Below are 27,814 nucleotides of genomic sequence, written 5' to 3' on the forward strand. Positions count from 1 at the left end.
ATGTTTTTTTGAACTACCCTTATATATGCTAAATGTAGTTTCTTCTTATGATATTTTATGAAGATTGAAAATAAGGGTTAAAGATGAATTTTTTATACTTGTATATTTTGAATTGAAATTTTTGAGTGATTTTTGAGGTTGCTTTCTTTATGTGAGATTATTTTTGAAACTCAATCTCTTCTAAGGGAGACAAATTTCTTGGATTTGCAGAAATTGATGTTTTTTTATTTTTTCAAGATGAAAAAAAGGTCAATTTTTGCTAATCTAAAAAATGCTCATCTATCCCTTAAAAACAAGTAAATTTTAAAATTGATTTCAGATATGAAGAAAATGACTTTCAGGACCCTATTTCAATCCAAAATGCAAAGATATAAAAAATTTATCTTCAATCTTCAAGTTTTGTTTTTATTTGTTCGCATTGACTGGCTAAATAATATGCACGAGATAATTATGTCTTTGCATTGAGACTGGAGGGTTCAAAATTAAGAATTTTTGTTAGCAAACAAATTAGAAAATTGCGAGTTTTCAACATCTAAAGATAAAGTTTCAGTAGCTGTTAAAATCAATAATAATATATATATATATACATATATATATATATATATATTTATGTTATTGCATCCCTTCTATAAAAAGATATTTTATGTAAACGCAACCGTTAATAACTATTTGCCTTTGTTTTTTAATTATCTTTAGACCGCGGAACGCTTTAATGTTTGCACATTTATGACAGAGTGAATAAAGGAATAAAAGAACAAAGAAAACAGAATAATAGCTGTAGTCATAAAGAATTTCATTTACGCAAATGACAATATCAAACTCTTATTATTATTCCGCAAGTATAGTTATTTATAAAGCAAACGATTTAAGAGCAAATTAATAATTAATTAATTTAAACGCAAAGTTATATCTTAAATTATAAGTTAAACAGATTCTCAATATAGAGGAAAATTTTTCTTAGTAAAATTTAAAAATATTAAAGACTTTTATATTCAATGGAGGTTTTACAAATGCATGGAAATGATAAGCTCTTCTATTATAACTTTATCCTTTATCAGATTTATTCCTAAATCGGATTTGGATATAATAAATTTTTAATAATGCATAACTTTATATGTATTATACTTATGTAATGCATTAATGTTATTTTGTTTATTAAATATGTTAACATAATGATATTATAATATATTAATATAAATATAAATAATTCAATAATTACCAGATATTCAATATATTTAAAACAGAGAAGTAAAACAAAAAGCTACTTTAATTAAATTTTTGTGGTAAGAAATAAGAGAAATTAAAGAGTACGTTATTGAATTTTTTAATTCTGTAAATAACATTTTATTTCGTAATAACTATATATATATATATATTTATATTTTATTTCATAATGGCAATCCAAGTGTGAACACAATTTCAATACTTATTTGTTGCTGATCGATTAAGTCACGGCTACTGCATAGGCATTAATTTATACTTACTCAGCTTCCTCGACGGTTTCGGTCATGGCCAGGAAGACGCAATTAAGAAGAATAGTAGCCATGACCACGTAATCGAAGTACTGATTCGTACTTAGGAAGATACAGCACCGTCGTATAGGATTCCACGGGGAGAATATGAACCAACTGTTGGTCGCCGTAAACCTATGAATGTAATTCTTGCGGAATCTCTTGGACACCACGCAGAACGTCTGAAAGACAAAAATAAACAAGCTGTTATTATTTTTATGGATTTCCAAACCTGGATACAGATCGAAATGATAAATGTACAATGGATTATAGCAATTTTCAAAAATTATATATAAATAAAAAAATATATATATATAATTAAATATATATATAAATCAAATTTTGCCAAGCAAAAATAATACAATAAACAGGTCAATATATCGAGCCAAGACAAATTATCATAATACATTATAATTTATTAAATAAATACTATATAATTATAAACGCGACTAATAACACTGTGTTAAAAAATGTTCAATTTCGAAACATTTCGACTATACTTAGTTCTCTTCTCACACTCCTAGTGTGTTGTTGCTCGTTTTAATATTGTATTTTAAGATCTGGGATCAACATATTTAAGCTTGCAGTATTCTACAATACGCATATCAGTTTATGTTATTCATAACACGTTTTCCATCGTCTTTGACTTTATAGAATTATTTTAATATGAAAACCGACTTACGAAAAAATTTTATTATTTTTCATTTTATTATTCATTTAATTGTATTATTTATTGTTCACGTTTTTATTTATTATTACACAATTTGATACGAAGTGCGTTGTTTTATGGTCATCATTTTTAACTGTTTAATTATATTTTCGTGTCCATTATTTCATTCATGTTTAAGTTCATACATATTGGTAATTTATTGTGACTGAAGAGGACTAACAAGTATAGTATTGTAAGTATAGTCGAAACGTTTCGAAATTGAACATTTTTTAACACAGTGTTATTAATACAATAAACAGGTCAATATATCGAGCCACGACAAAATTTCTCTAATACGTTATAATTTATTAAATAAACATTATATAATTATAAACGCGACTAATAACACTTGGTTGAAAAATATTCAAAATATTTAAAAAACGTATTAGGAAAATTTTGTCTTGGCTCGATATATTGACCTGTTTATTGTATTATTTTTGCTTAGCACTAACGAGCCCTTTATAATTGTTTGTACAGTGTTATTAGTCGCATTTATAATTACATAGTATTTATTTAATTAATTAATGTATTAGGATAATTTGTCTTTGCTCGATATATTGACCTGTTTATCGTATTATTTTTGCTTAGCATTAACGAGCCCTTTATAATTGTTTGTCAAATTTTGCCATCTATACTTATCTTAATGTATAAATATAAATATATATATATGCGTTTTTGTATTCAGAAGAAAAACGAAAATGATATGAATGTGCTCACAATTACCAATCAAACTGAAAAGTATAGAAATAAATATGAACTTTAAACATTTTGTAGAAGCACAATATAAAAAGACCAAAAAGTTTCGACAAATAAAATTGAAGTTTCTATTTCGAGAATACGCTGATTCGAATTTTCTATTTTGGAAATGTCACGCTTATGAAGAATAATGACGTTTGAATATCGTATATACAGTATTTAAAAAACGGCATCTACACTTATTTTAAACCAACTGTATGCGACCATGCATAAGTACATGTACATATTTTTAAATTACACAACTATAACGTCTCAATTCGTAAAATATTCATCTATTTGTTGGTTATACTAATTCTCTAGGATTTTTAAGATAATTTTTAACATTGAATACTTTCGTAATGCCGTGAGGTTTTACAATTCAAATTTTTGTTAATGGAAAATAATGTTTGCTCAGAGATAGTGTTTTCATTTTACTAAAATAAATACTTTTTTAAAAATAATTCTTCATTCTTGGTAAATTTCCGACCGCGCACCTTTCATGCTACATTTTTTAATTCAAATGTGTCGGTTGTTAACAACAGGTGTTTCATGCACGTTTCCTTATATCACATTAAAAACTTTACATGTACAATAATTTAAAAAATTATAACATTCTATAGTAAAATAAGTAAAATTTTTACTAAGAAATTTTGAATATGTAAGTTTACGATTAGATTTTTAATTACAGATTCTTTGCAGCATCTTAAGTAATTCATTACCTGAAATAGTCTTAAAATAAGAATTAATTATAAATATCGATTCAACAACATTTTTGTTTTATAAAAATAAATGTATTATTAAATTTTAGTTAAATATTTTTATTTTCATTTATTTTATACTTTTGACTATTGTTAATAGTATCCAAATAAAATTTGATTATTATTAACAACTTTTATGTTCAAATATTGTAAAAAATAATTTTAATATAATATTTTACAATAAAATATATTATTATATTAAATTATAAAGTTTTTTATTTTGCAACGTTATCAATTAACGTCATGTTACAAGTGTGTGTTAATATATTACAGAATTATATCTCTGTAACACCTTTGCAATGCAATTTGTAATATTACAACATTAAAGCAGTGTGGCTGCAGTGATCTGTATTGTATGGATATACTAGTGTTTGTAATGTTTACACAACACACTAAAACAGCGCAGACTCCAAATGCGGCAGTGGGTCAACACATAATTATTGATAATAAGTCGCTTTAGCATTCAGATAACTGCCAGCGAGATATTCATTCAGTGAATATTCAGAAAATATGGTTTGCGAGATGTTTTTCGGCGCGGGAAGACCATGCAAGATTATTTTCTATACAAAAGTGTTGATTTGTTAAACGTTTTCTCAATAAAATATCGATCTATCCACATTTCTGTATTAACGCATTTTTATTTCTGGCACGATGTAAACAAATTTGTTAAGCGAGTCGGTTTTATCTGATTATATTCTGACATACATTTGGTTTTCAAACTAAAATATCGGTCGCGTATAGGTTTTACAAATTATAATATCGGTTTTCTATTTCTAGTTGAAAACATCATAACAATTGTCAGTTTATATTCCCACCAGAAATGTGTTTCGGCGGATCAGAGCGAAGCACGAAGTCGTTCGTGTTGATTTGTTTATCATAACATACCCGGGATTTCTTCGCAAATTCTCAATTGAAATCTTATTAGACAAATCATCTCAGTAGCTGGTTCAAGTAAATCAGAGGAGGCGAGGATATTAAAATGTTGTGGCTAAATGTGGGATTTCTTTTAATGGTCGCTACGGTTTTACGTATAGAGTTAAATAATTATTTCTTGGCTAAGGATTTATACATATATGTAGTGATAGTAATTATGATAATCTTGGTGGAACTACGTCTTTGGTTCGATTAAAAAGTATGACGAAGATCAACGTGATCGTATTACTTTAAACGTTATTTTATGTTGTCACAGAATATTTTAAGTATTCTATATTTATCTTTTACATTCTCATAATTTCGTGATTTTAATTTCGTAAGAATGATTTGAATTTATCAAATACGTGATATATGTAGTGCACGATACAAACTGACATTTCCATTTCACTTTCGATCATCGTTAAGCAAATTCATATATTTTAATCCAAAAGAAATAAACTTGTTAACATTGATAAAACATTAAGTATTGCGAGTGCAAATGTGCGTGATATAGCTCGACGGGAGTTGCTCTGAATTAAAATTGAATGTCGTGTAAGATACATGCGGTTTTGAATGCATCGCTTCCGGCAACGGACTTTGGAAAGTTTCGAGAGATTTCACCGCATAACGGTTAGTATGACAATTTTAAGTCATTCATGATGTATTTGGTAACGAATATGGAGTACGGTAGAAAATGTGTTAATTAATTTCACAGTAGTAAGAAATTTTGCTACAATTAATTTGCTACAACACACACACACAGAGAGAGAGAGAGAGAGAGAGAGAGAGAGAGAGAGAGAGAGAGAGAGAGAGAGAGAGAGAGAGAGAGAGAGAGAGATTTGAATGTATATGTATATACATAAAAGAATAAATAAAAAAAAAACACACACACACAGTAGATAAAATAGATAAATAAAAAATTTGTAAAACACAGATATATAAAAATAATGTAAAATTTTTTTATTTTATGAAGTCAGCCAGAATGACATTAATTAATGTTTTGATCAGCACTTGAATATAACTATGACATGATCTGACTGACAATGAATAAAACTATGTCTATAATATAAACTGACGTACGCTTTTGATAAAAAACAAATATCAATTCAAAACAGTTAAATTTACATCAGAACATTTAAAGTCAAAGATATATACATACATATATATATACATATATATATATGTATATATAAAGATACATAAGATATATAAAACATTTATATATCATACATCACATATGGTTATGTAATAATTACATTGTTAAGTTATATAATAATAACATTAGTGTTATGTTACTGTTGCTTGGTGTTTACTAGGTTAAGAAAAACATACTTAAAATTAAAAATATATCAAATATAACAGGCAAAATGCTATTTTTTTTATTTAAGCAAAACTTATTTTAATTCGCCATTTTGAATTTTAAAATATTGAGTACAGATTTATAATCAATAAATCTAAAAACCTTTAATAAGACGAATTAGATGTTAATTATTCTCAGAAAAAAATTCTCACAAAAGGGTAAACGTAAAAGTGTCATATTTTCATTTTGCTTAATATATTTTATGCCAATATATCTCTATCTTAAAACAAGTTCATTATTGTATATTATTTATATTTTTATAAAATTTTTATTATATAACTATATCATACTCCATATTTCACATACTCATTTCATTTCAATATTCTACGTCATATAACTATACTGTATATATTAAAATATACACAATTTTTAAATCATTTCAAAATTTATAATAAAACATACGCACTATACTTATAGAGACATCGTATTTACCTTCTTATAATAAACACATTTTAAGTTTGCAAAGTTAACTTGGATTATAATAACATTTCATTCCTTGCAAACTTTCGCATTTAATCCTAATTTATAAGAAATTTATTAGTTTATATATAATGTCAATTATAATGTCGTTATAATGTCAGTAACAAATTTGTGTAATTCCAGAAATAGGGAACTATGATATTTAAACGTTTATAAGAGTTGGCGTATTAATATTTTTTACAGTATACCATACATTGAGATTACGTGTTTTTTTTTTATTCAAATATACTTCAGTTAACTGTTTCTGCTTATATCTGCTGATAGACATAATAATGAATAATCATGTGTTTTGTCGAGAGATCGTTACAACATAATCCATGTATAATATACGTTTATATAATCAAAATGATCATCATCAATCAAGATTAATATAATGTGTTACATTATATTCTATAATCTCCGATTTCCAGATATAAGAATCATTTTGTTATGTGATGCATATTATGATAAATACGAATCGATGCAATCACATATAATTTTATAAATATTATTTTATGCGTAAAATATTTTGAAGAATTTATGTTATGCTGTTTTCTTTTTTTAATGCAGTTTCATCCTACTAAAAATGATTTAGATACGATAATAATATGATTTTTAATAGTAAATAAGATGACGAAAAGTTAAATTAAAATATATTTTTTACGGATTTTAAAAAGATTTATTATATTATAATAAAATTTTTTTTTTTTTTAATTTTAATGGAATAAAAGTAAAATATAAGTAAAAATGTAGTATCAGGTATTTACACTATACAAAAAGATATATATGGATACACACACATAAAAAAAATACATTTTTTATTACATTATTCATTTTTGTGAAAGACAAATTGAAATTAAATTATAAGAAATTATTTATTAAATATAATTTAAAGTCTATAATAAGTTGAGCATTAATTCCTTGGTTTCCCATTACTTAAAAAAATTTTTATAAAACTTCGCAGAATTTTATACCTTTTTTAGAATGTAAACAATGATTTTACTTCATAATTTGTTTTATGACTCATAGGCGAAACTTGAAATAAAAAATTAAATGTTTCTGAGAAATGCGCGCTTGTGTATAATGTACCATAAGTTGTTTTATAATTTTTATTACTTTATTTTTAATCTTTATTTTATGCCGCACAATTATAACGCTCTTCAGCCATTGTGCACTGGTGAAACGTTATTTTATATTTTAAATAATCATTGTTATAATATGTATGATATTAATATTACATAATTATCGCGTTTGTACATATAATTCCGCAGATGAATTGGAAAATACTTCGCGCAGACTAGAACAAACTGTCAGACAGAAAAAGAGTACGATGTTCATCTAATACTAATTTTTTTATACTATTGTCTGAAACTTTCTTCAAATGTTAATCGTTAGTAAAGGCGTGACATATTTAACATATGTTTTAAGGAAAGAGAGCATATGTAGATATGTTTCAAACTTATTAGTCAATAACGTTTAACAAAAAATTCATTTATTTGGTACGTCTCTCTCTTTCTTTCTCTCTCTCTCTCTCTCTCAATTCTTTTAATTTATAGAATAAAATATTATATTTTATAAAATAAAATTAATTTGTCGATAAAGTTTAAATTGGAAAAAGTTTTTTCTATTGCCAACATTGTATTCTGTTTTATTATTTTTCATAAAAAATATTATATTTTGTCAGCTTTTTTTGAAAATATCAATTTTTACTTTACTTTATAAAAAAATTAATTTTAGCAACTTTAATTTTAATGAATTAATTGATTACGTGGTATTGTGAAGAAGTATAGGTACATGAATACTTGCAATGTAAAATTCACTCAAAATATTTAACATGATATAACGTTTAGAGTCAAGAGATTCTGAAAATATATAATACATAATTTTTTATAATAGATAAGTTACAAGAAAATAATAAGTTTATAAAAATCATAGTGTGAGTTAACTCTTTCGTACCTCTGGCTCTCCCAGAAAATATGTTTTAATATATAAAAATAATTCTATGGGTTTGGAGAGCACTGATTTTAACTATCAAGATCAAAATTTAAAATGATGGATTTAAAATGGCAGCTATAAAATTCTGAAATATTGATATATTTGAAATATGGGCGCGGATTGAAATTTTATTCTGATTACTAATTATAAACAAAAGACAAAAATCAAAACTTTAACCTAAAATTGATTTTGTCTTAATTATAATGAAACGTTTTGGATGATCAAATTTAAGATTATCAAATTGTTCTATATAATTGAAGTGCTTGAAATGATCAAATCTGTGAAAGTATTCTAACCATTATAGATAACTAAACTGCTAGAGATAATCAAATTTAAGTTAATAAAACTGTTAAAAATGATCAAACTGCTCAAGATAATCAAATTGCTAAAGATGATGAAACTGTTCAAAATAATTAGTCCGATTAAAAAAGGTCGAGCGCATTCAGATAACTAATTCGCTTTAGATAGTCAAACTTTAAGTGATCAAGATTTTCATATCGTTATATGTGATCAAAGCGCTCGAGATTATCAAGCTGCATAAGATGATAAAACTGCTCACGACAAACCAAATTACTAAACACGATCAAACTGTTAAAGATGATCAAACTGCAGACGACGATAAAACGGATCAAAATGAAACCACTAGAGATGATCGGATATAATGAAACTGCTTGAGATAATAAAACTTGTTAACATAATCAAATTATTAATATTTATAATATATTTGATAATATCCAGATAGTCAAATCTGTCAAAAGTATGTATTTTAAATGTGTGATACATATTGTATTGCAGAAATAAAACAACAAATCAAATATAATCTACTGTTTCTCTAATATTATTAGAAATATACATATCAAAACGAGCAGGCGATAATATGACAATAAGATGAGCTTTATTTCTCTGCATTTTTATATATTGTTATGACTTGCAAATAATAATAACAAAAACTAAGCTTAAAGGAGATACAGTTAATAGGAATCTATTCAACAGTTACGTGATCAAATTTGCTGATGTAATGGCATATTATTAGCATTTTGTTATTTCTGCAATTTTTTGTTATTTTTAAATTTTCTAAATGCATGTGTACATAGAATTAGCGTAATATAAAGAAAATAGAACAATTACACAGCTACATAACAAAAAGTGGTCTGGCCTGTATACCAGACCCATATGTATTTCTATGGATTTTGGCCTGCTGAATCCAAATCTGATGTCAGAATTGATAGATTGGTTCGCTGTTTCGAGGAAACCTTAAAAAAAGCTCGAAAATCCACTAAATGAACACTTAATTTCGCTGATGTTTTTCTCGAAACAGCGAACCAATCTACCAATTCTGACATCAGATTTGGATTCAGTGCAAGCCAAAATCCATAAAAATACATGGATTTTGTATACAGGTCAAACCACTTTTTTTGTGTGGCTGTGTTATTATACCCTCAAAAAATTATGATTATAATATACGTAGAAGAAAACCGCTAAAATTTTTTTACATACTTTATATTTTCTTCACTTCTTACTAATTTGCAAATTAATATGCAAAATTGTAACTTTATAATTTTTATTATATATTTAAATTATTTATTCTTTGTAAAGAATAAATTTATTTTTTACAATATCTTATTATTACATATTCTATTTCAAAGAGCCAAAAGTTTACCTATATTTGAAAACTTTCTTACAAAAAACTGTTATACCCCATATTTTTCTGTGCTATTACACATCTTCTTGTACATATTTAATAAATATTTATAATTTTTGATATGAATAAATGTTTATTAATTTTTATGTTATGTAAATTTTCAGAAACTACTCAGAAGCTTCAATTTTCATGTATACGTAAAATACATGTATATCGTTGAAACTAGATTAATGAAAAATGTTGCAATTAAAAATAACGCAATTTTGGAAAAAGAAGTATTTTTTAATTTTTTAGCAAAGTTAATTGAATTTCACTTATAAAATTTATTTAATTTGTACGACAAAGTCAGTTTATATCATAACAATCCCAGGAGCTCTTCAGGAACTTCGGAAACTTTCTCTATTGGAATCCTGTCAGTCGTTTGTAAATATTGCAATAATATTTTGTTCGAGCGATAAACAAACATGTGTTTTACATATGTCTGCACGAAATCGATAGCTTCAATCTTTCTAAAAAATCATGTCAGCTAAATTAAAAAATACATGCTCACCTATAAATTTTGATAACATAAAAACTAATAAATATATAATCACACAAAAATGTTTGATGAAACAAATAAATCAAGAAAATCTCAAATAATAGCTGAATAAAAATTTCATGTATACATAAAATACATGTATTTTTTTATATGTGTATAAAATTTTTTACGGCAAAAGATTGATTCATCGTTACAATGGAACGTTATTTAACTAATATGCGCTACTTTATATATATATATATATATACATTTTACAAATTTTTATAACTTTATTAATATTTAAAATTTTATTAAGAAACCTTATATACGTATATGTCTTCTCTCTTTTTTTAAGAATTAAAAAAAATAAAATTATAACTCTTTGACTTTTAAACAAAAACCTCTTAATATAAAATTTTAATAACGTAGAATTAATCTTCTTTAAATACTATTAAGTGTTATATTATTAATCCTAATTAATCCCAATTAATCTACAATTAATCAAAGAAATATGCACAAAATATTATTTTTTTGGCCTGTTGTTAATGTATTTCCATGTTGATAAATATTTATCTAAGAACGACATATTCATATATTATATAAAGTTATTTATATATAAATATATTTTATCTTTTATTATATACTCGATTTTTAAACTATTTTACACTTTATAATGAAATATCCGTCTTATAGTGTCTAATCTTTCGTATAACAATTATTAGTTATATTCTCGTGACAAGTATGTTTTGAATTTGTGGAACAACGTCATTCGTGCTGACTTGAAGTATCATAACAATCCCAGGAGCTCTTCAGGAACTTCGGAAACTTTCTCTATTGGAATCCTGTCAGTCGTTTGTAAATAGTGTTAATAGTAAGATCGGGTACACGGAAAACTGATTAAAATGTCCATAATAATATAATTAACGTAATTCTTGCAGTGTACTTTGCAAATATTCATGTGATGGTAAAAAAGTATCGTTCATTAGACCATTTATACATACTTAATGATAGTGTCCATAATTGTGACAGTGCCTACACATCTTTTCGTGACGTTGTTTCAACATAATTCAGCTACATGTGACATATAATTATGAAAACCTGTATTTCCAAGATATGTCTAGATATGTGTTTGAATAAATTTATCTGAAGTAATTGACATGGTGACTGAGAACTAGTTAGAAAAATAGACAAGATAAGCAAAAAAAATATGCTCAAATTATTTTAAATATTTCACATCGTTATTGTAAAAGTATTTATGTTTAAAGCATTTAAATTTATGGTATTCTCCTTCTATATATTTTTAACGTAGTTTTACCTTCATAAAAAAAAAATTTAAATTAAAATTAATATATATGCATTTGGTAGAACTTATACAACTGAATTTTTGTTTTTACTCTCAATTGCTAAAGATGAATTTGAGATCAGTATATGTTTAACAATAAATAGATTTTAAAATCTCAAAAAATACAGTTTATAATGGTTAGTACAGAAATTTCGTGCTATTTGTAATTTATGTGTAGGATTTGTGAACTTATTGTTAGTAAAATACGCATTCCAAAGAAAACAGAACAATTATTATATTATTAAATACATGATTATATATTTTACTATTGCGTAGGGCAATGTTGCTAAAATTATACGAGATATTTTACATTATATTTTTGATTTAGCATTAATTTTCAAGATCAAAATATTTCCTTAACATAAAATATTAGTATGGATATATGAAAGTTCTTCTATAAATACCAAGTGTTTTTTCAATTTCGATTAAATTTAAATTTCGTTCAAAAGAATTACGCATGAAAAGAGACTTATTTTTGTAGTGTGCACGAAAAAATATGTCTTAATGGCGCGATACGAATGACAAAGAATCAGCCAACACAAAAATAATATAAAACGGTGTAACGTTATTTCATGTTTTAAATAATCACTACTTACAATACGTACTTTATTACGTAATTATAGTGTCTGTGTAATTTAACAGGTGAATCATGAAGTCCTTTGCGCAAAACTAAATGATTATAGCCAGAAAGGAAGAACGCGCGGTATTTTAGTGCGGATCGTTTTATAGAACTGTTCTTCTGAAAATTCTATAAAACGTTTTTCAAATATTGACTTTTAATAATAGTCGGAAGTTACATATTTTAACTAACATTTAAAGCAACGAGAACATATTATTAATTAGCGTTATTCAAAGGTGACCAGGTATCATATGGTCAGCTGCTTCACGAATGAGAGCAAAAATAGTCGCGAAAATAAGCGCTCAATCGATGTCTAAGGGTTGGTCGGAAAAGGCTAGTGAGTGGAAGAAACCGTAGTAAATTTCGGTTTTAATTATTCCAAACTTTATCTAACGGAATAGACTAGAATAAATTTTAAACTAATATACGGAAACTAAAATATGTTTATATAAATTTAAACAAAAAGATATTTCTGTTTTAATTACTAAATTAATCTTTTAATTTATAAAAAATAATTAAAATGCTTTATCTATATAAATCTCTTTCATATTCAACATCTTATAAAAACTAATTTTTTGCCATTGATTTCCAATTCATTACCGACTTTATTTTGAGTGTAGAAGCCTTTTTCAACTAATAATACTTTCTTGTCGTTTTTTATTTATTTTATAACTTTTTAATAAAAAAAATAATCTTTGCTTGTTTTTCCGAAAATATTGATTTTTATTAGCATGAAGTTTATTCAAATTATGGTATTTTGTTAATCTTGATCTTGTTTGATTAATTGATTTGAGCACGTTATATTCCATGAAAGCATTGCCACGAAAGAGCTTGCAACGCGATGGTTTGCAATGAAATTTAATGCAATTTGATATTCGGACTCCTTAAATTTCGAACATATACTATACACTGGAACCCCGCGTTAGCGTACTCCGCGTTAGCGGAAACTATCCCCTCCATATGCACTCGGCCCACATGAGTAGCGTGTGTGGGGGATAGCAATGAGCAATGCAGTCGCGTATTTCACGGAGTGGGAGTGAAACCAAGCAATAGGAGATAACCCCGCGTTAGCGGACCAAAGCCCCGAACAGTCCGCTAACGCGGGGTTCCAGTGTACATAGTTCATAAAAGTAGGCATAAGTTATGAGAAAATAATATACATATATGTATACAAATATATAAAAATTATATATGAGTTATCATAAATATAAATATAAGGATCTCAAATAATGCGCGAACAAATTGTTTAAGATAATCGTACTTCAGATAATTAATTCGTTCTAAATGCGCAAACTGTTTTAGATAATACAAATAAAAAAATAATATAATAATAAAAAAAGTTTTGATACGAGATTAATGTTGTCACGTCATTTTATACGTCGTTCTACATTATTGTAAAATATTTTATATTTATGATACATGTATACATATAACAAACATCTTTTCTTTTTATTCATTTTAATGCAGCTTAATTTCGTAAAACTTGTTTAACTTTAAATTTGTAATATATGTATGTGATAAAAACTGACATTTTAGTTTTACCCCCAGTTATTTGCTAAAAAATTTATACACTTTAACCTGAAAAAATATACGTATATATTTTGCATACTCACGTAACTTTAAAACATCGCATCGCAGATGCATATAATCTCGTTTCTCGATGACAGTAGATGGATCAAAATAGAATTTTATTACATGAAATGTTGGATTGTAATTTTTTTTATGCATCATTTCTATAAATGGACTTCGAGGTCTTGAGAGAATTCAATACATTTCATAATGTTACTTAAGGGTTGACACAGAAATTTCATGTTATTTATAGTGTTATTTATGATAATTTGATAATACATGTATAATATTCACGGATATTCTATTATATAGTAATACGTGCATTGCAAGAAAATATAATAATTGCTAGATCATTAAATTGATGGTTATATAGCTCACAATTGTGCAAAAAATATTGCTAAATCGCATTACGCGTATCTAACGTTATATTTCTTTTTTAGTTTTAATTTATAAATTAATATTCAAGATTGTATCTTAATGTTTAAAACTTTCACTATATTTAATTTTTTTTAAAGGTAAATTAATTTTTATTAGTTTTTCTGTAATGTAAAAAATATGATTTGAGCAATCCAGTTTCTGAATCTGCATTTAATATTTTTAGAAATGTTCCGATTTTAAAAATTGTAAAGTAAAAAAAAAGAATAATATGTATATTCCCAGATAGGAAACACATGCAGAAAAATTTTAGCATTATTTTTATTTCAAAATGTATAATATATGACATATATATAATATATAACATATTATGTAATAAATCTTAATTTAATTTTTCTAATCATTAATTCTAAATTGAATTATTGCAACATATAGCAATTTTTTAAAAATTGATACTTAACATATATGCCTGTATAATTATGGTATTAGAGAATTATGGTGAGAATCATGTAAACAATTATTGCTGAATTAGCATAATTGTTAGCACAATTATTGTTAAATATATTTCAAAAATTAATTTTGCAATTATTATATAAATTATTACAAAACAAAAGACAAATAACAACATAAACTTATACGATTATTATTTCAGCATTTTTAGATAAAAATTTTTACAAAAACTTAAAGTAAAATATACAAAACATACACAAAACATAGTACTGTTTTAATAGCATTTCTATGGCTAAAGAGCGGGGAAGTAAAATACGATTTACGTGGTGCCCTGCTCATAAAAATATAGTAGGGAACGAAAAAGCGGATGAAGCTGCGAAGGATGGGGCTTTGATTGGTGAAACTATCAGTAATTTTTTTTTACTTATATAGCTTTTCCGAAAGTCCTGTCAGTATTAAAAAAAGATTATAAATTATCAGATGTTGAATTCTTAAATAGAATCAATATAAACACTGGGAACTATTTCATGAATAAAATTTTTCTGAATAGAATATCCTCCGAACTTCTAAGTTCAAGTTATTTCGAAGACTCATTCTTTCTAGAATTATCATAGGGTATACTTACACTAACGCTACTAAATACAAGTTTGACTGGACGGAGACTCCTGATTGCGACTGTGGCTGTTTAATTCAAGACATTAATCATATTTTTTGGGAATGTCCCAACTTTATTAATACCAGAGTGACTCTATATAACAAACTATTTGAGCTAAAACTTGTTGCTCCTTTCACCGTTGAGTACATGATTTCTATTTTGGACAAGCGAATCGCCAAGGCAATGATCAATTTCGTAGTAGACACACTAAAATTAAAATTTAAATTAGCTTGGTACTTAGAATAATTAATCTTGTTGAGTTGCGTGCCAAGAGACTGTCCTTATAGGCTGAAAGGAGAGATTTGTCATCCACCCAATATATGGAGAGAAGAAATTAATCTAACAAGAGCTAATTCTTGGAAATAAGGACGCAATCTGACTCCCACGATTGTTGTTCTCTGATATCATTAAATCGTGGTACTGTGTCCCATTTGGGAAAGAAATCTATTGGGTGTAAGAAGAAGAAGAAGAAGAAGAAGAAGAAGAAGAAGAAGAAGAAGAAGAAGAAGAAGAAGAAGAAGAATAGCATTTCTAAATATTTCATAAATAATTAAATAAATTATTTATTAAAGATTTAGAAATTATAAATAGTCCAAACTCCTTTGTAGCAAAAAATATGGTTATGTTATATAATATATAAAAGAGATTTATGTTGTATATGCAATTATTGGAGTTATTCTTATGTAAGTACTTTTGGATTATAATTATGTAGAATATGTAGGTAGTCATATACGAATCAGTTGTGTATAAAGGGTCACATCTGTTAATTGGTCGATTTAGCGCCCTTTAACCTTTGATTACTTGACCTTGCATTAACTATGCTCAGTGTAATAAGCCATTAACCTATCTACCGTATTAGATTAGACTGCATCCGTGTTTAGATTGTATCTTAATAGGTATCACGTGGTTCATTCTCACCTTTCTAGAAACAGTTAAAAGATTTGTTCTTTGCCTATGAAAAATAAAACATTTGGAGAATCTTTCTTATTTCCCCAAAAGAAGGTAGACAACACGAATGTTGTCTATTTATGTAATATCATTTAACTAATTTTGTGATAAAAGATGATTAATATATTTAAAGAACATTTCAAATATGTTAATCATTTTTTATTTTAAAACTATTTCTAGTAAAATCTCTAATAGAAGAATTATTGCGTGTTTTACAGTATCTTTGTGAGAAGTTAGCATTACCATCATTTTAAAAAGTTGGCATAATTAGGTGTTAATTTACTAATTTATTGTTTCAATCTCGAATTTATTACTTCTATCCATTCGTGGAAAATTAATATCAGAAAGAGATAATTTTATTTTACGTTAGCCTTTCTGAAAAATATATATATTGTATGTAAACAAAATCTATGCCGTATATCACAAACTGATATCAGACTAACGTTAAACAGAATATCGTACATAATATTTTAGAATAACAATTAAAAACTCGAGTTTAGGGGAACAATTTTCTCACACAAATAATTCATCATTTACTGTTTCTGTCTTACCAATGGATGACGTGAGCAGTGCAATAATTCATTTCCGTACTACTATACTATATTTTCTGCATGCTTGCCTTATTATTCGCATATTTCGTTAATATATTTAACAAAGTTAAAAAATTTATATATGTATAAAAAATTTTAAAAATTATATTATTTAGAGCATATATATGTAAAAAAAATATAGAAACAAACGTCGCAATAGGCATTGAGACAAATATGATGACCCGCGTATATAACAATATAGAAGTATTTCTGAAAAATGCGTTTTCGGAAACAACTTTATTATAAATAATCAAATTTATCATTAAATAAATTTAAATTTTCCTCATGCTGTTAGAAATTTTTTAAAATTTTCAAAAATTAGGGAGAAAAAAGGAGTTTTACAAAATGTAACATTTTAAAAAAATCTGATTGCAACGTTATAAAGTACATTAAAAGCTATGAAACTTAATCTAAAACTTTTTTTTCATATCTTTTATTGTTTCAACAGTATAAACTCAGGAACATAAAAATTAACTTTTTTTCAAGGTATTTCACCTTTTTAATGTGTCCCGTATGCTCACATATAAAAAAATATCTGTCCCTTATTTAGACTGCAACATTTACAAAGCTTATCAAAATCAGAGTGCAACACTTGAATAGGCTTATTTATCAGATTCACGATAGTCGCAAGTGGTCTATAACCCTAAAACGCAGCCAACATAACTTTAACACGTCAACTGCAAGTTTACATTATGTCAAACATTAAATTACATTATTTGAAAACTATATTCAAGCCTTTTAAGTTACATATTATAGTTAAAAAATTAATGCCCGACATATTTCTCAAAATAACGTAAAAAATATGTACCTAAAAAACTTCCGGCTACTAGCAATACTGAAACGCTTTTATGGCAATATAATAAACATTAATAATCAGTGGTCATAATATAATATCTAAACAACACACACATGTAAAGAAGTAATTTAAACAGTTATTCCCAGAATTCAACACAAAGTAGACATGAGTTAAGGTCTACTTGATGTTACAAATGTTTTGAAGCATTTTTTGATTAACCAATTTATAAAATTCTTTGTTCCAATTGGTTAATAAAATATTACAAACATAGAACTTATACTAGTGGAAAAGGAAAAGGACCTGTAAAAGTGTGTCCAAAAAGTGAGACAGAAAACTAGTTCTGTCTCATTTCATGTCAAGTCATGTTCTACCTATCCCTGTCGCACAGATGTTGGACACAGTTTCGGCATATGGACGGTATACGATTCCTCTTCCATTAGTATAAGTTCTATGATTACAAAGCGTTTACAGTGTCAAGTGGACTGTAGCTAAAAATATCGTGAATTTCATAACCTTACATCTAATTCACAATCACCTTCACTCCTTTACTTATGTAATTTTATATACTTTTCAAAGTTTACTGAACTGTGCGTCGAATAAATTTTTTGGTTTTTAAAATTATAAAATAAACAAGAGAATAGTAATATTATGATATTAAATTGATAATTAATTTAATATTGTTGATGCTAACATTTGTTTCCTTTTCTCCTTTCCTCTTTTCCTTCAAATATTTGATAATATGTAAATAATTATAATATATAGTTGTTGTATCGGCTATCAAAAATGCAGCTATTTTTGCATGCAAATACAAAATGTATAAAATATATAAAAGCTTATTTATATAACTCAAATTATAATTCTCTAATTATTTGTCAATATACGTCAGCTGCTATAATAGAGGGAATATTATTAATTTAAAATATCGTTTAAATGCAATTGTTATTTACATTTTCATCATAAATCCATTTTGTTTTGGGCTTTTGAAGTATAGTCATTTTATTTCTTTCACAATCACTCGTAATTCTAACTATTACATTTGTAATTTTGATAAATTTAATCAGTAGTTCAAATAATTTAAAGCTTAAAAAAGACAGTAAGAGCGAAATGTGTAAACACATAATATATATATTTTTATACTATTATTATAGTTATATATACACTTGAAAAAAAAATATATTGTTTATTAAATATACAATATATTATATATACACTGGACAAACTTCTCGTATCGAATATGCAATTATTATATATATGGAAATATACTACATCTACTTATACTGTGAAGTATGCACAAATCATTCATATTACAATATGTTTTTATACAAAAATTGATTAGAAAAATATTTAAATATTGAGATATAGTATTCTAAATGTTTATTTCTTTTAGACTATCATACATGAAACATCTTCTATATTTATGCATTTTATAAATACAATTTCAATAAAGTTTTAATCTAGTATAGTTTTATGTTTTATTTCGTGACACTTAACAAAAACTGACATTGATAATAGATATTCGTTTAACGTCGTTGTAATGTTGAAGTATTGTATTGCAAGTGCAAATATGTATGAAGTCTCCCGACAAGAATTGATTAGAATAAAGTACTGCGTGAAATGTTGGACACTTGCAATTTTATATGCATTGATTCTGTCAGCAGACTTCGAAAAATCTTGAGAGAAATCAGTGAGCAATGGCTAATATAAAAATATTAAATTATTTATGGCATACTTTCTTGATAATGCATAGAATTTGTAATATTGAAGCTATAACTATTTCGGAATATAGCCAGAATTTGTCTTGACAGAAAAGTATGGCAAAATTTTATTCTTTTTTTATAAAGTTCAATCAAATAATAAAAATCAGTATAAAACAAATCTTTCTTATTAATAAAAAATAAATAAATAAAAAAGTAATAAGAAAATGTTATTAACTGAAAGAACCTTTTTCAGTTTAAGTTTTATCCAAAATAATCGTAATACATACAAAATCGACGTAGCAAACAAATTACTTTTTGTTATAAGATATTGTGTAATAAATGCGAAATAGATTTATATAGGTAAAAGATATTTATATTTTGTTATTATTATTTTTTTTCTTAAAATTAATATTAACTAAGTTTTATAGTTTACATATTAATAATAATAAATCATTACTATCACGTACTACTGGATTCATTTTTTATTAAACCATATTATTATAATTAGTATAATTTATTTAAAACAAAAATGGGTTTTGCATGAGGTTATATGTTTTAATGTTAGTTATTTTCATAGTTTATGCCAGTTTGTTTTATTGGATAAAGTTCGAGGCAAAAAAAGTAAAAGCCAGAATTTATCCCGTAGTTTTGAAAACTATTTAGAAAAAATGACGAGTGACTAGTAATATATTATATTAAATGGTATTTTACGTATAATAATTTAAATATTTCATATTTATACTGCACTCTTTAAATACAATTTCAATGTAATTTTCTATAGTTTTAGTTAAAATTAAATTAAATTAAAATTAAAATTTATGGTGCATGTGTATGCGTGAAACATAGACTAACATTTTTTTCTTCAATCCTAGTTAAACAAATTCATATATTTTAAATAAAAACATAACGTTTGTTTAACATCGTGATAAAAGAAAGATAGAATTTCACGTCGTAAGCGTGAAATTCATCATCCGTAAAATTCTTTGACAAGAATTAATGGATTAAAATAAAGTATTGTATAAGATGATGGATATTTACAATTGTAATTCCGGATGTATCATCTCTCTCTCTCAACTTAGAAGAATGGACTTTGAAGAATCTCGAGAAAATTTAATGTTTTAGGTTATAAAAATTTCAAATTATTCACAATCTTTGATGTATGTATGGTATTTTTGAATTAGTAAATTAGGTATTGCAAAAATATAATGATTATTAAATTATTAAATTAGCATCACATGTACCTTATTTTTGTCTCTTGTATTTTTCAAACTTTGCCGTTAATTAAACTGGTATTCAAACACTATTACTTGAGAAACTTACTAAAATAAAAATTGCATTCGTATATATCTAAACATGTTAAAGGTTTTCTAAAAAGACGAGACATAGAAGTAATATATGAAAAATAAAACTAACCTGTTTTATAGAATAATATATACTTAAAATAATGTCATTATAATTTGATATCCCATAAGGAAAGAAAAAATGACACATCAATAATGATTATTGTAAATATTGAATTTAGCAGTTTATTTTAGAAACGCTTTATTTGTTGAGCAAAAAGTTATTATATTTTATATACAGCAATTTAAAATATATTAATTTTTTTTAATGTCTGATGGATGATTGAACAGGTTATAAATGATTATTTCAGTATTACAAAATAATTTTTTATATTTCGAAGAATTCGAAAAATATAAGAAATATGAATATCTTTATTCGTAAATGAGCAGAAATTTACAATTGCAGCGACATTATCATTTACATCTAAGACGATGGCGTGTTATTTTTATTTGCATTTTTATTTTATCAATATCTGCGCGCTGCACTGGTTGGCATTATGTAGCGAATTTGTATGCATCTCTTGAATGCATCACGTACATTCGCGGCGGTCGGCAAAACATACGCAGTGCCCACTTGTATTTAGCATAAACTGCGGTCAAATTACAAGGCAATTTCGGGCGCAATTTAGAGGACTAAAATGTTATTAATCTACTTATACAGTATATCGGGAATTAACCAATCTATTAAATCAAGCGTAACACCCTTAAATTATTTAAAATGGTTCTGTTGGTTTTTCCTAAGTATATTCGTGATATACTTACACGGAAAAAACTATATGGTTGCCACAATAATATAAATAGTTAAATATGGAACAGCCATACTGTCGTGATGCGGCACTCAATACTATAGCGAGAACTATGATATGGTTGTCACACCCATATAGATGTTCTCACGCCCACAGAGCTATGGGAGTGACAACCATATCATAGTTCCCGCTACAGCAAAAGTAGTTGCCGCATCGCGACAGTATGGCTGTTCCATATTTTACTATTTATATTATTGTGGCAACCATATAGTTTTTTCCGTGTAAGTATTTCCGTTTAAATTTATATTATAATAATTAATAATTTGTATTTTGTATCTTGTGTCTTTGAAATTTGGCTGAATACGGAACTGACTTAATTTGTTTTATTTTATACAAACTCCATTTAATAGAGTATTAAAAAAAATATTTTTATTTATGTTGTCTTATTTTTATCTTCATGATAAAATGCACATATTAGCATATGAGTCTCTTACAATTGCAAACGATATATTTTTTCTTCTCTTTATTGATATCTGCAAATACTGAATATATCCGCAGGCATTAACACTATAGATAAACTGCCGATCGATAAGGTTGTTTTTAAATTAAAGTCAATGGTTCTGGGATACTCTACGTAAACAGGATTGCAAATCTCTATCCTCGATTGACTTCGTCAATTAACACGGTGTAAATAACTTGCGCAGCGACTGGAGGAAAAGCGTTTCACGCGTACTTCTCTCTCTCTCTTTCTTTCTCTATCTATTTATCTATTTACCCACCTACCTACCTATCTATTTGTCTCTATTTGGGTTCTACTCTCTAGTCTGTCCTCGTTTAGGAGGATGCTAAACAGCCGTCAAACTTGATCGAGATGTAGATCGATAATGTAGAGTCATTCATTTATCCTTGTTTATAAAAATATTTTGTTCATTTAAACGCTTTCACTGAGAAATCTGTAGCGAAAGCGCTTAAATGAACAAAATTTGATCCAATGAATAACTCTTTTTTACGGCTTGTAATCGTAATTTAACGAATATAGTCTTATTCCTCAATCTATTCCGAACTGCGGTGTACCATTTATTTGTACGTATAAGCTACATAACTTGTATTTTAAAGCAAATATTTTTATAAACGAATAAACTTTAAAAATTTTTTTGCATATTTGCTTGATCTAATCGTTCTCAGGTTTATTTGTGTACGTACTTTCAACGTGTAAAAGGATTTTCAATTCGAAACTAAATGATTGAACAGAATATCGGTAAAACAGACGACTTTAGGATCCCGCTTTAGATTAACCATTATGTGCGATAGTTTCTAGATCAGGTGTCGATTTTGTGTAGCCGATTTGAATTCGTGCTTTCGAATTGTTGCGGTTTTTCTTTTCGTCTCTTTCGTTTTCTCTTTTCTTTTAGCCTCAAATTGTTTACTCCGTAAACTTCGGACATGGATTGGTTATTGTTGCTAACAGGAACCGGCGCTGACCGGCGCGGCGTATTCGAGCGCTGGCATCGATTAGTATCGATCCTTTTCTTGGCTACTTCGCATGAGCAACACGTGCACCAATCGACCGATCGACCAGTCAAGCAACCAGGTTAACGTCGAACACGAAGTGTCGTCTGGCACTCGTTCCAGATAAATAATCCATGCGTTTCCGCCGGAAACACGTCACCGCGTGCGGTCAAGTCGGTTTCGATGACTTCGTGGGAGGGCGACATCGACTTCCTTCGGGGAAACGAAAGACCAGGATCGAATAGAACGAAGCAGAGCTTATATACACATTATCACATTTATCAGCTATACACTTGGTTTAACAAGATTTTCTGCTATAGATTTAGAACGTCTATTACATTAGGGATTAATATTTTAGTTGAATTGCATTTTGATAATTAAGGGATGATTGCATCAAAACAATACCTTAATAATAGAGAAATTTTTAAAATTAATAATTCCAAACAGTTTGCGAGAATAAAATTTGTAATATTACTCAATCCGTAACAGAAATTTTACTAATAGGATATCTTACAAAGCATTTAATTTAAATAAACTGAGCCTTATCTACCTTCATATGAAATGTATAATTTAATTTTAACATTATATATTATTTTATTTTAATCTCGAGGAGCACATTATTATCAATGATATTCACTTCATCCGTGTTAAATAGACATTTTTTTATTGCTTTGAATTATTACTACCTGCAAAAAAGTATGTATTCTTCTTTTGAATAACCTGTATTTTCATTTTAAATCTGTTTGTGTTAATTAAAGTCATTAAATTATCTTCGCAATCCTTCTTATACATATATGTATAAAATATATATGAGTTATATATTAATTCATTTAATTATATAATCGAAAAATTAAATAATATTAAAATAAAATCCTATTCTATACACACAGATACAGACAAAGTAATTGACTATTATTACCGCACAAAAAAAGCGTAGTTATTGCAGACAATAAAATATCTATAATTATTTCATTCATTTTAACATTATTATTTTTGTTACTTAAGCTTGCTACTAATTTGTCTCCCAATAGAATACCGATTAGTAATATGAGGGATTGTGAAAATAATTTAATGACTTTAATTTATAAACACAAACATTTAAAATAAAAATACATGTTATTCAAAAGAAGAATACATACTTTTGCAGGTAGTAATAATTCAAAGCAATAAAAAAATGTCCGTTAAACACGGATGAAGTGAATATTATTAATGATAATATGCTCCTCGAGTGATAAATAAAATAATATATATATATATATATATATATATATATATATATATATATGTCATAACAATGTTTGAAATTCGTCATTTGTGTTTGTCGAATACATATTAGTTAGCTTTATATTAAGTTTTATATTAAGTCTTACATTTCTCATCTATTTGTAATAATCATAAATAAATTTTTTATTTAAATTTCAATATCTAAAGCAAAATTGTCATTTATTCATAATTTTATATAAAGTTTATATTAAACTAATGTTGAACTAATGTTGAACAGAATATTGTAACATAATTTTGTTGTTTCTCAATGTACAAAATCTCTGTTTACATATCTGTTTACATACAATCTCTCAATGTACATAATCTGTTTTACAAGTTGATATTGGACATAGTATATAATATCTTGAATTAATGATCTAAAATAATTAAAAATTAGTTTAAAAAGTGTAATCGAAATCAATGCGACAGATCACTTTAAATGCGTTTGTTATTTTCAAATATAACAAAATATTTTAATAATACTCCTTTTTTATACGACTTCAATAGTTTTAAATTTGTGACACGTGAGAAGTATGTGACACGAACTGATATTTTAATTTCTCTTTTAACCATTGTTAAACAAATTCGTATATTTTAACTTGAGTTAAAGATTCGTTTAAAGCTACTGAATCATATATGGCATCGCGAGTGCAAGTATGTGTGAAGTCTTGTCCTTCGATGATGGATCAAAATGGAGTATTGCATGAAGCATCATCGAATACTTGTGATTTTGTATGCATCACTTTTATCAAGAAATTTTCAAGCTTTGAGAAAATTCATTTGACAATGACTAGTAAAAGAATTTTTATTATTTACAACTTATTTGACAAAAATTAGTGTGTATTTGCGTAGCACGCAAAATGCAAATTGTTTAAACAAATTCTTAATTTAATTATCTCTTCTACATTACATTTTCTACAGTACATTTTCTATTTAAATTACTTAAAAAATTTTGTTTGTTATAGCTCTAACTTTTAGCTAATCTCATTAATGTTATGTAACGTCACATTTTTATTAAAAATGTATTTTAGTTAAAATAATGTCATTTGTGTTTACTTGTTACTTTAACGTTCTAAAATCTTTTTACAATCTCTTTTAATTCAAATTTCGTTAAACATTGAATCACCAGTGAATTAATAGTATATAGTGTTACAAGTGCGGCAGGTCCTACGAGTATGTTCAGCCGCACGAGTAGGAATAGCCGATCCGCACATGCTGCACAATATTTTTGTTACCTGTGCGTCAAAGTGTAGTCCTTGAGTGTGCGTTGACAGAAAAATGGACCATTTTCGGTACACAGGTAGCGAAAAATAATTTGTTTTTGAAACAATATGTGAGCGCGTGTATGTGTTAGTCATTATCAGTGATCAGTCGCGAAGTCCTCATCCCAAGTACGTACTAGCGGCCGAGCGTTACATATAGTCTAGATCAGTGGTTCCCAACCTTTCTTTGACCAGGGACCACTAGGACTTTTTTGTTTGTTGCAGGGACCCCGAGGTTCAAAATAAACATTCCAAGAATTTGAAAATAAATTTTAATCACAACTTTTTGTTAATATTAAACATAGAATAATATTTGAATACATTTTTATAATAAAGAACTTTTAATTGAAAATCAATGTAACTTTATTTTGCTGACCTTAATTTAGTTCTCGCGGAACCCTAGTGGTCCGCGGACCACTGATTGGGAACCCTTGGTCTAGATAATTAAATTGATCCAGATCAAACCGTTCTATCAATTACCAACTTGTTCAAGATGATAAAACGGTTCATGATGACTGCAAAACATAATCAATTTGCTCAAGACGATGAAACTGTTGGAAACGATCAAACTACTTAGAATAATGTAACTGCTGGACATTATTAAATCAATAAAAATATCAATAACATAAATAAAGAAGCATTAATAAAGAAGACATTAAAATTATTGAACTAAAAACCTTCTGGAACTTGTTTAAAGTGTTTAGAAATAATTAATGTAAATGTATAAAATAGAGAGTAATTTGTACAAATAATACAAATTGCTCAAGATGATCGAACAATTAAAAATGATTCAACTGGTAGAATTAATCAAACCAAATGATAAAACTGCACAAAATAATCCAATACGCGTTTATGTACTTGGTGTATCTTTTTTTATCTTTTTAAGATTTTTTTTATGGATATATATATATATATTCATATATTTTCTAACTTTTAAAAGCGTAGCTTTCGCAACACGTAATACACAAATTCTAAAAGCAAACTTTTACTTGTTTAATTATTTTTTTTACATTTAAGTAGATTTTTTTACATTATATTTTTATATTATTTGAAAATGCTGGTTATAATTCTTAACTTGAAATCTTTTTCATGTAACAGCCTATTTTTCAAGATAAATTTATTGTGTCAGAGAAAAGTCATTCATATTGACTTACTTTCATAGGATCTCTTCTGAGATACTGTCTTTCTGTTTGAATTTTAGTAACTGTTAGATTATCAGCGAATATAAAAGTAATTCGAAAAATATTATAAAAGTGAAGATGTTGCTAATGCAATGGACATATTGAAAAGATAGATATATATTTATTTCCTGTTTATGATTGTTGTCTTAGTACATACCCGTACTGCAAAAAACAATAATTATATAATAATTATATATTAATGGAAACTGCTGGACTTTTTTTGATGAGATTAATGAGATAACAAAATAATACCGTACATTGAAAAAAAACAGACAAGTTATTAACATAGATAAGCTAATATACTTTTTTATATCAGTCATTTCTACTCATATTTTGTCTCATATTTTGTTGTACATTTATTTCTATGTTACTCTCTTTCAATATTGTTACAATACAGTTTTAGTTTATGACAGCTTTAATTTAAATTTGTGATACATGGCGTATACGATATGAGAAATAAATCGTTTCTCTCTATTTTTAATCTTTTTTGAACAAAACAAATTATATTCCATTTAATGATAAATATTCATGTCGCTAATGTTAAATATTGCGAATAGTATGAGAGCATAAAACATAATGAGAATCGATAGGTCAAAAAAAAAAGATTTTTGATTTATTCAATTTTTCAAATGCATTGTCCACTTTTGTCAATAAATTTCAATAAACTTTGAGAGATTTTAACATGTATTAATAAGCACAGAAATTTTTAGTTTTTTAATTTCCAATTATTTAATGTATTTAATAATGTTAGTTTAGTGTTAATCATTTTATTAATTAGCACTATTAATAAATTGTACATTGATATAGATGAGAAAGGAAAAACAATTCATGAATCATTAAATATGATCATTACATGATTACATAATTTACTTTG

The 27,814-nt window shown here is 26.4% G+C and overlaps 1 protein-coding gene across 3 annotated transcripts in view; it reads right to left on the minus strand.

Annotated features, from left to right (window-relative positions):
* LOC105833920 (sodium channel protein 60E) overlaps positions 1-27,814 on the minus strand; it is a 168,006-nt gene that overhangs the window by 75,186 nt on the left and 65,006 nt on the right. For all 3 annotated transcript variants that reach the window (XR_004964836.1, XM_028193838.2, XM_028193839.2), the window contains exon 2: positions 1,485-1,693. Coding sequence is in view for 2 of the 3 variants with exons in the window: in XM_028193838.2 (XP_028049639.1) it covers positions 1,485-1,693 (209 nt within the window). In the remaining variant the exon portion in view is untranslated. The remainder of the gene's footprint in view (positions 1-1,484; positions 1,694-27,814) is intronic.

The sequence above is a fragment of the Monomorium pharaonis genome, chromosome 10 (assembly GCF_013373865.1).
Source record: "Monomorium pharaonis isolate MP-MQ-018 chromosome 10, ASM1337386v2, whole genome shotgun sequence".
Taxonomy (NCBI): domain Eukaryota; kingdom Metazoa; phylum Arthropoda; class Insecta; order Hymenoptera; family Formicidae; genus Monomorium; species Monomorium pharaonis.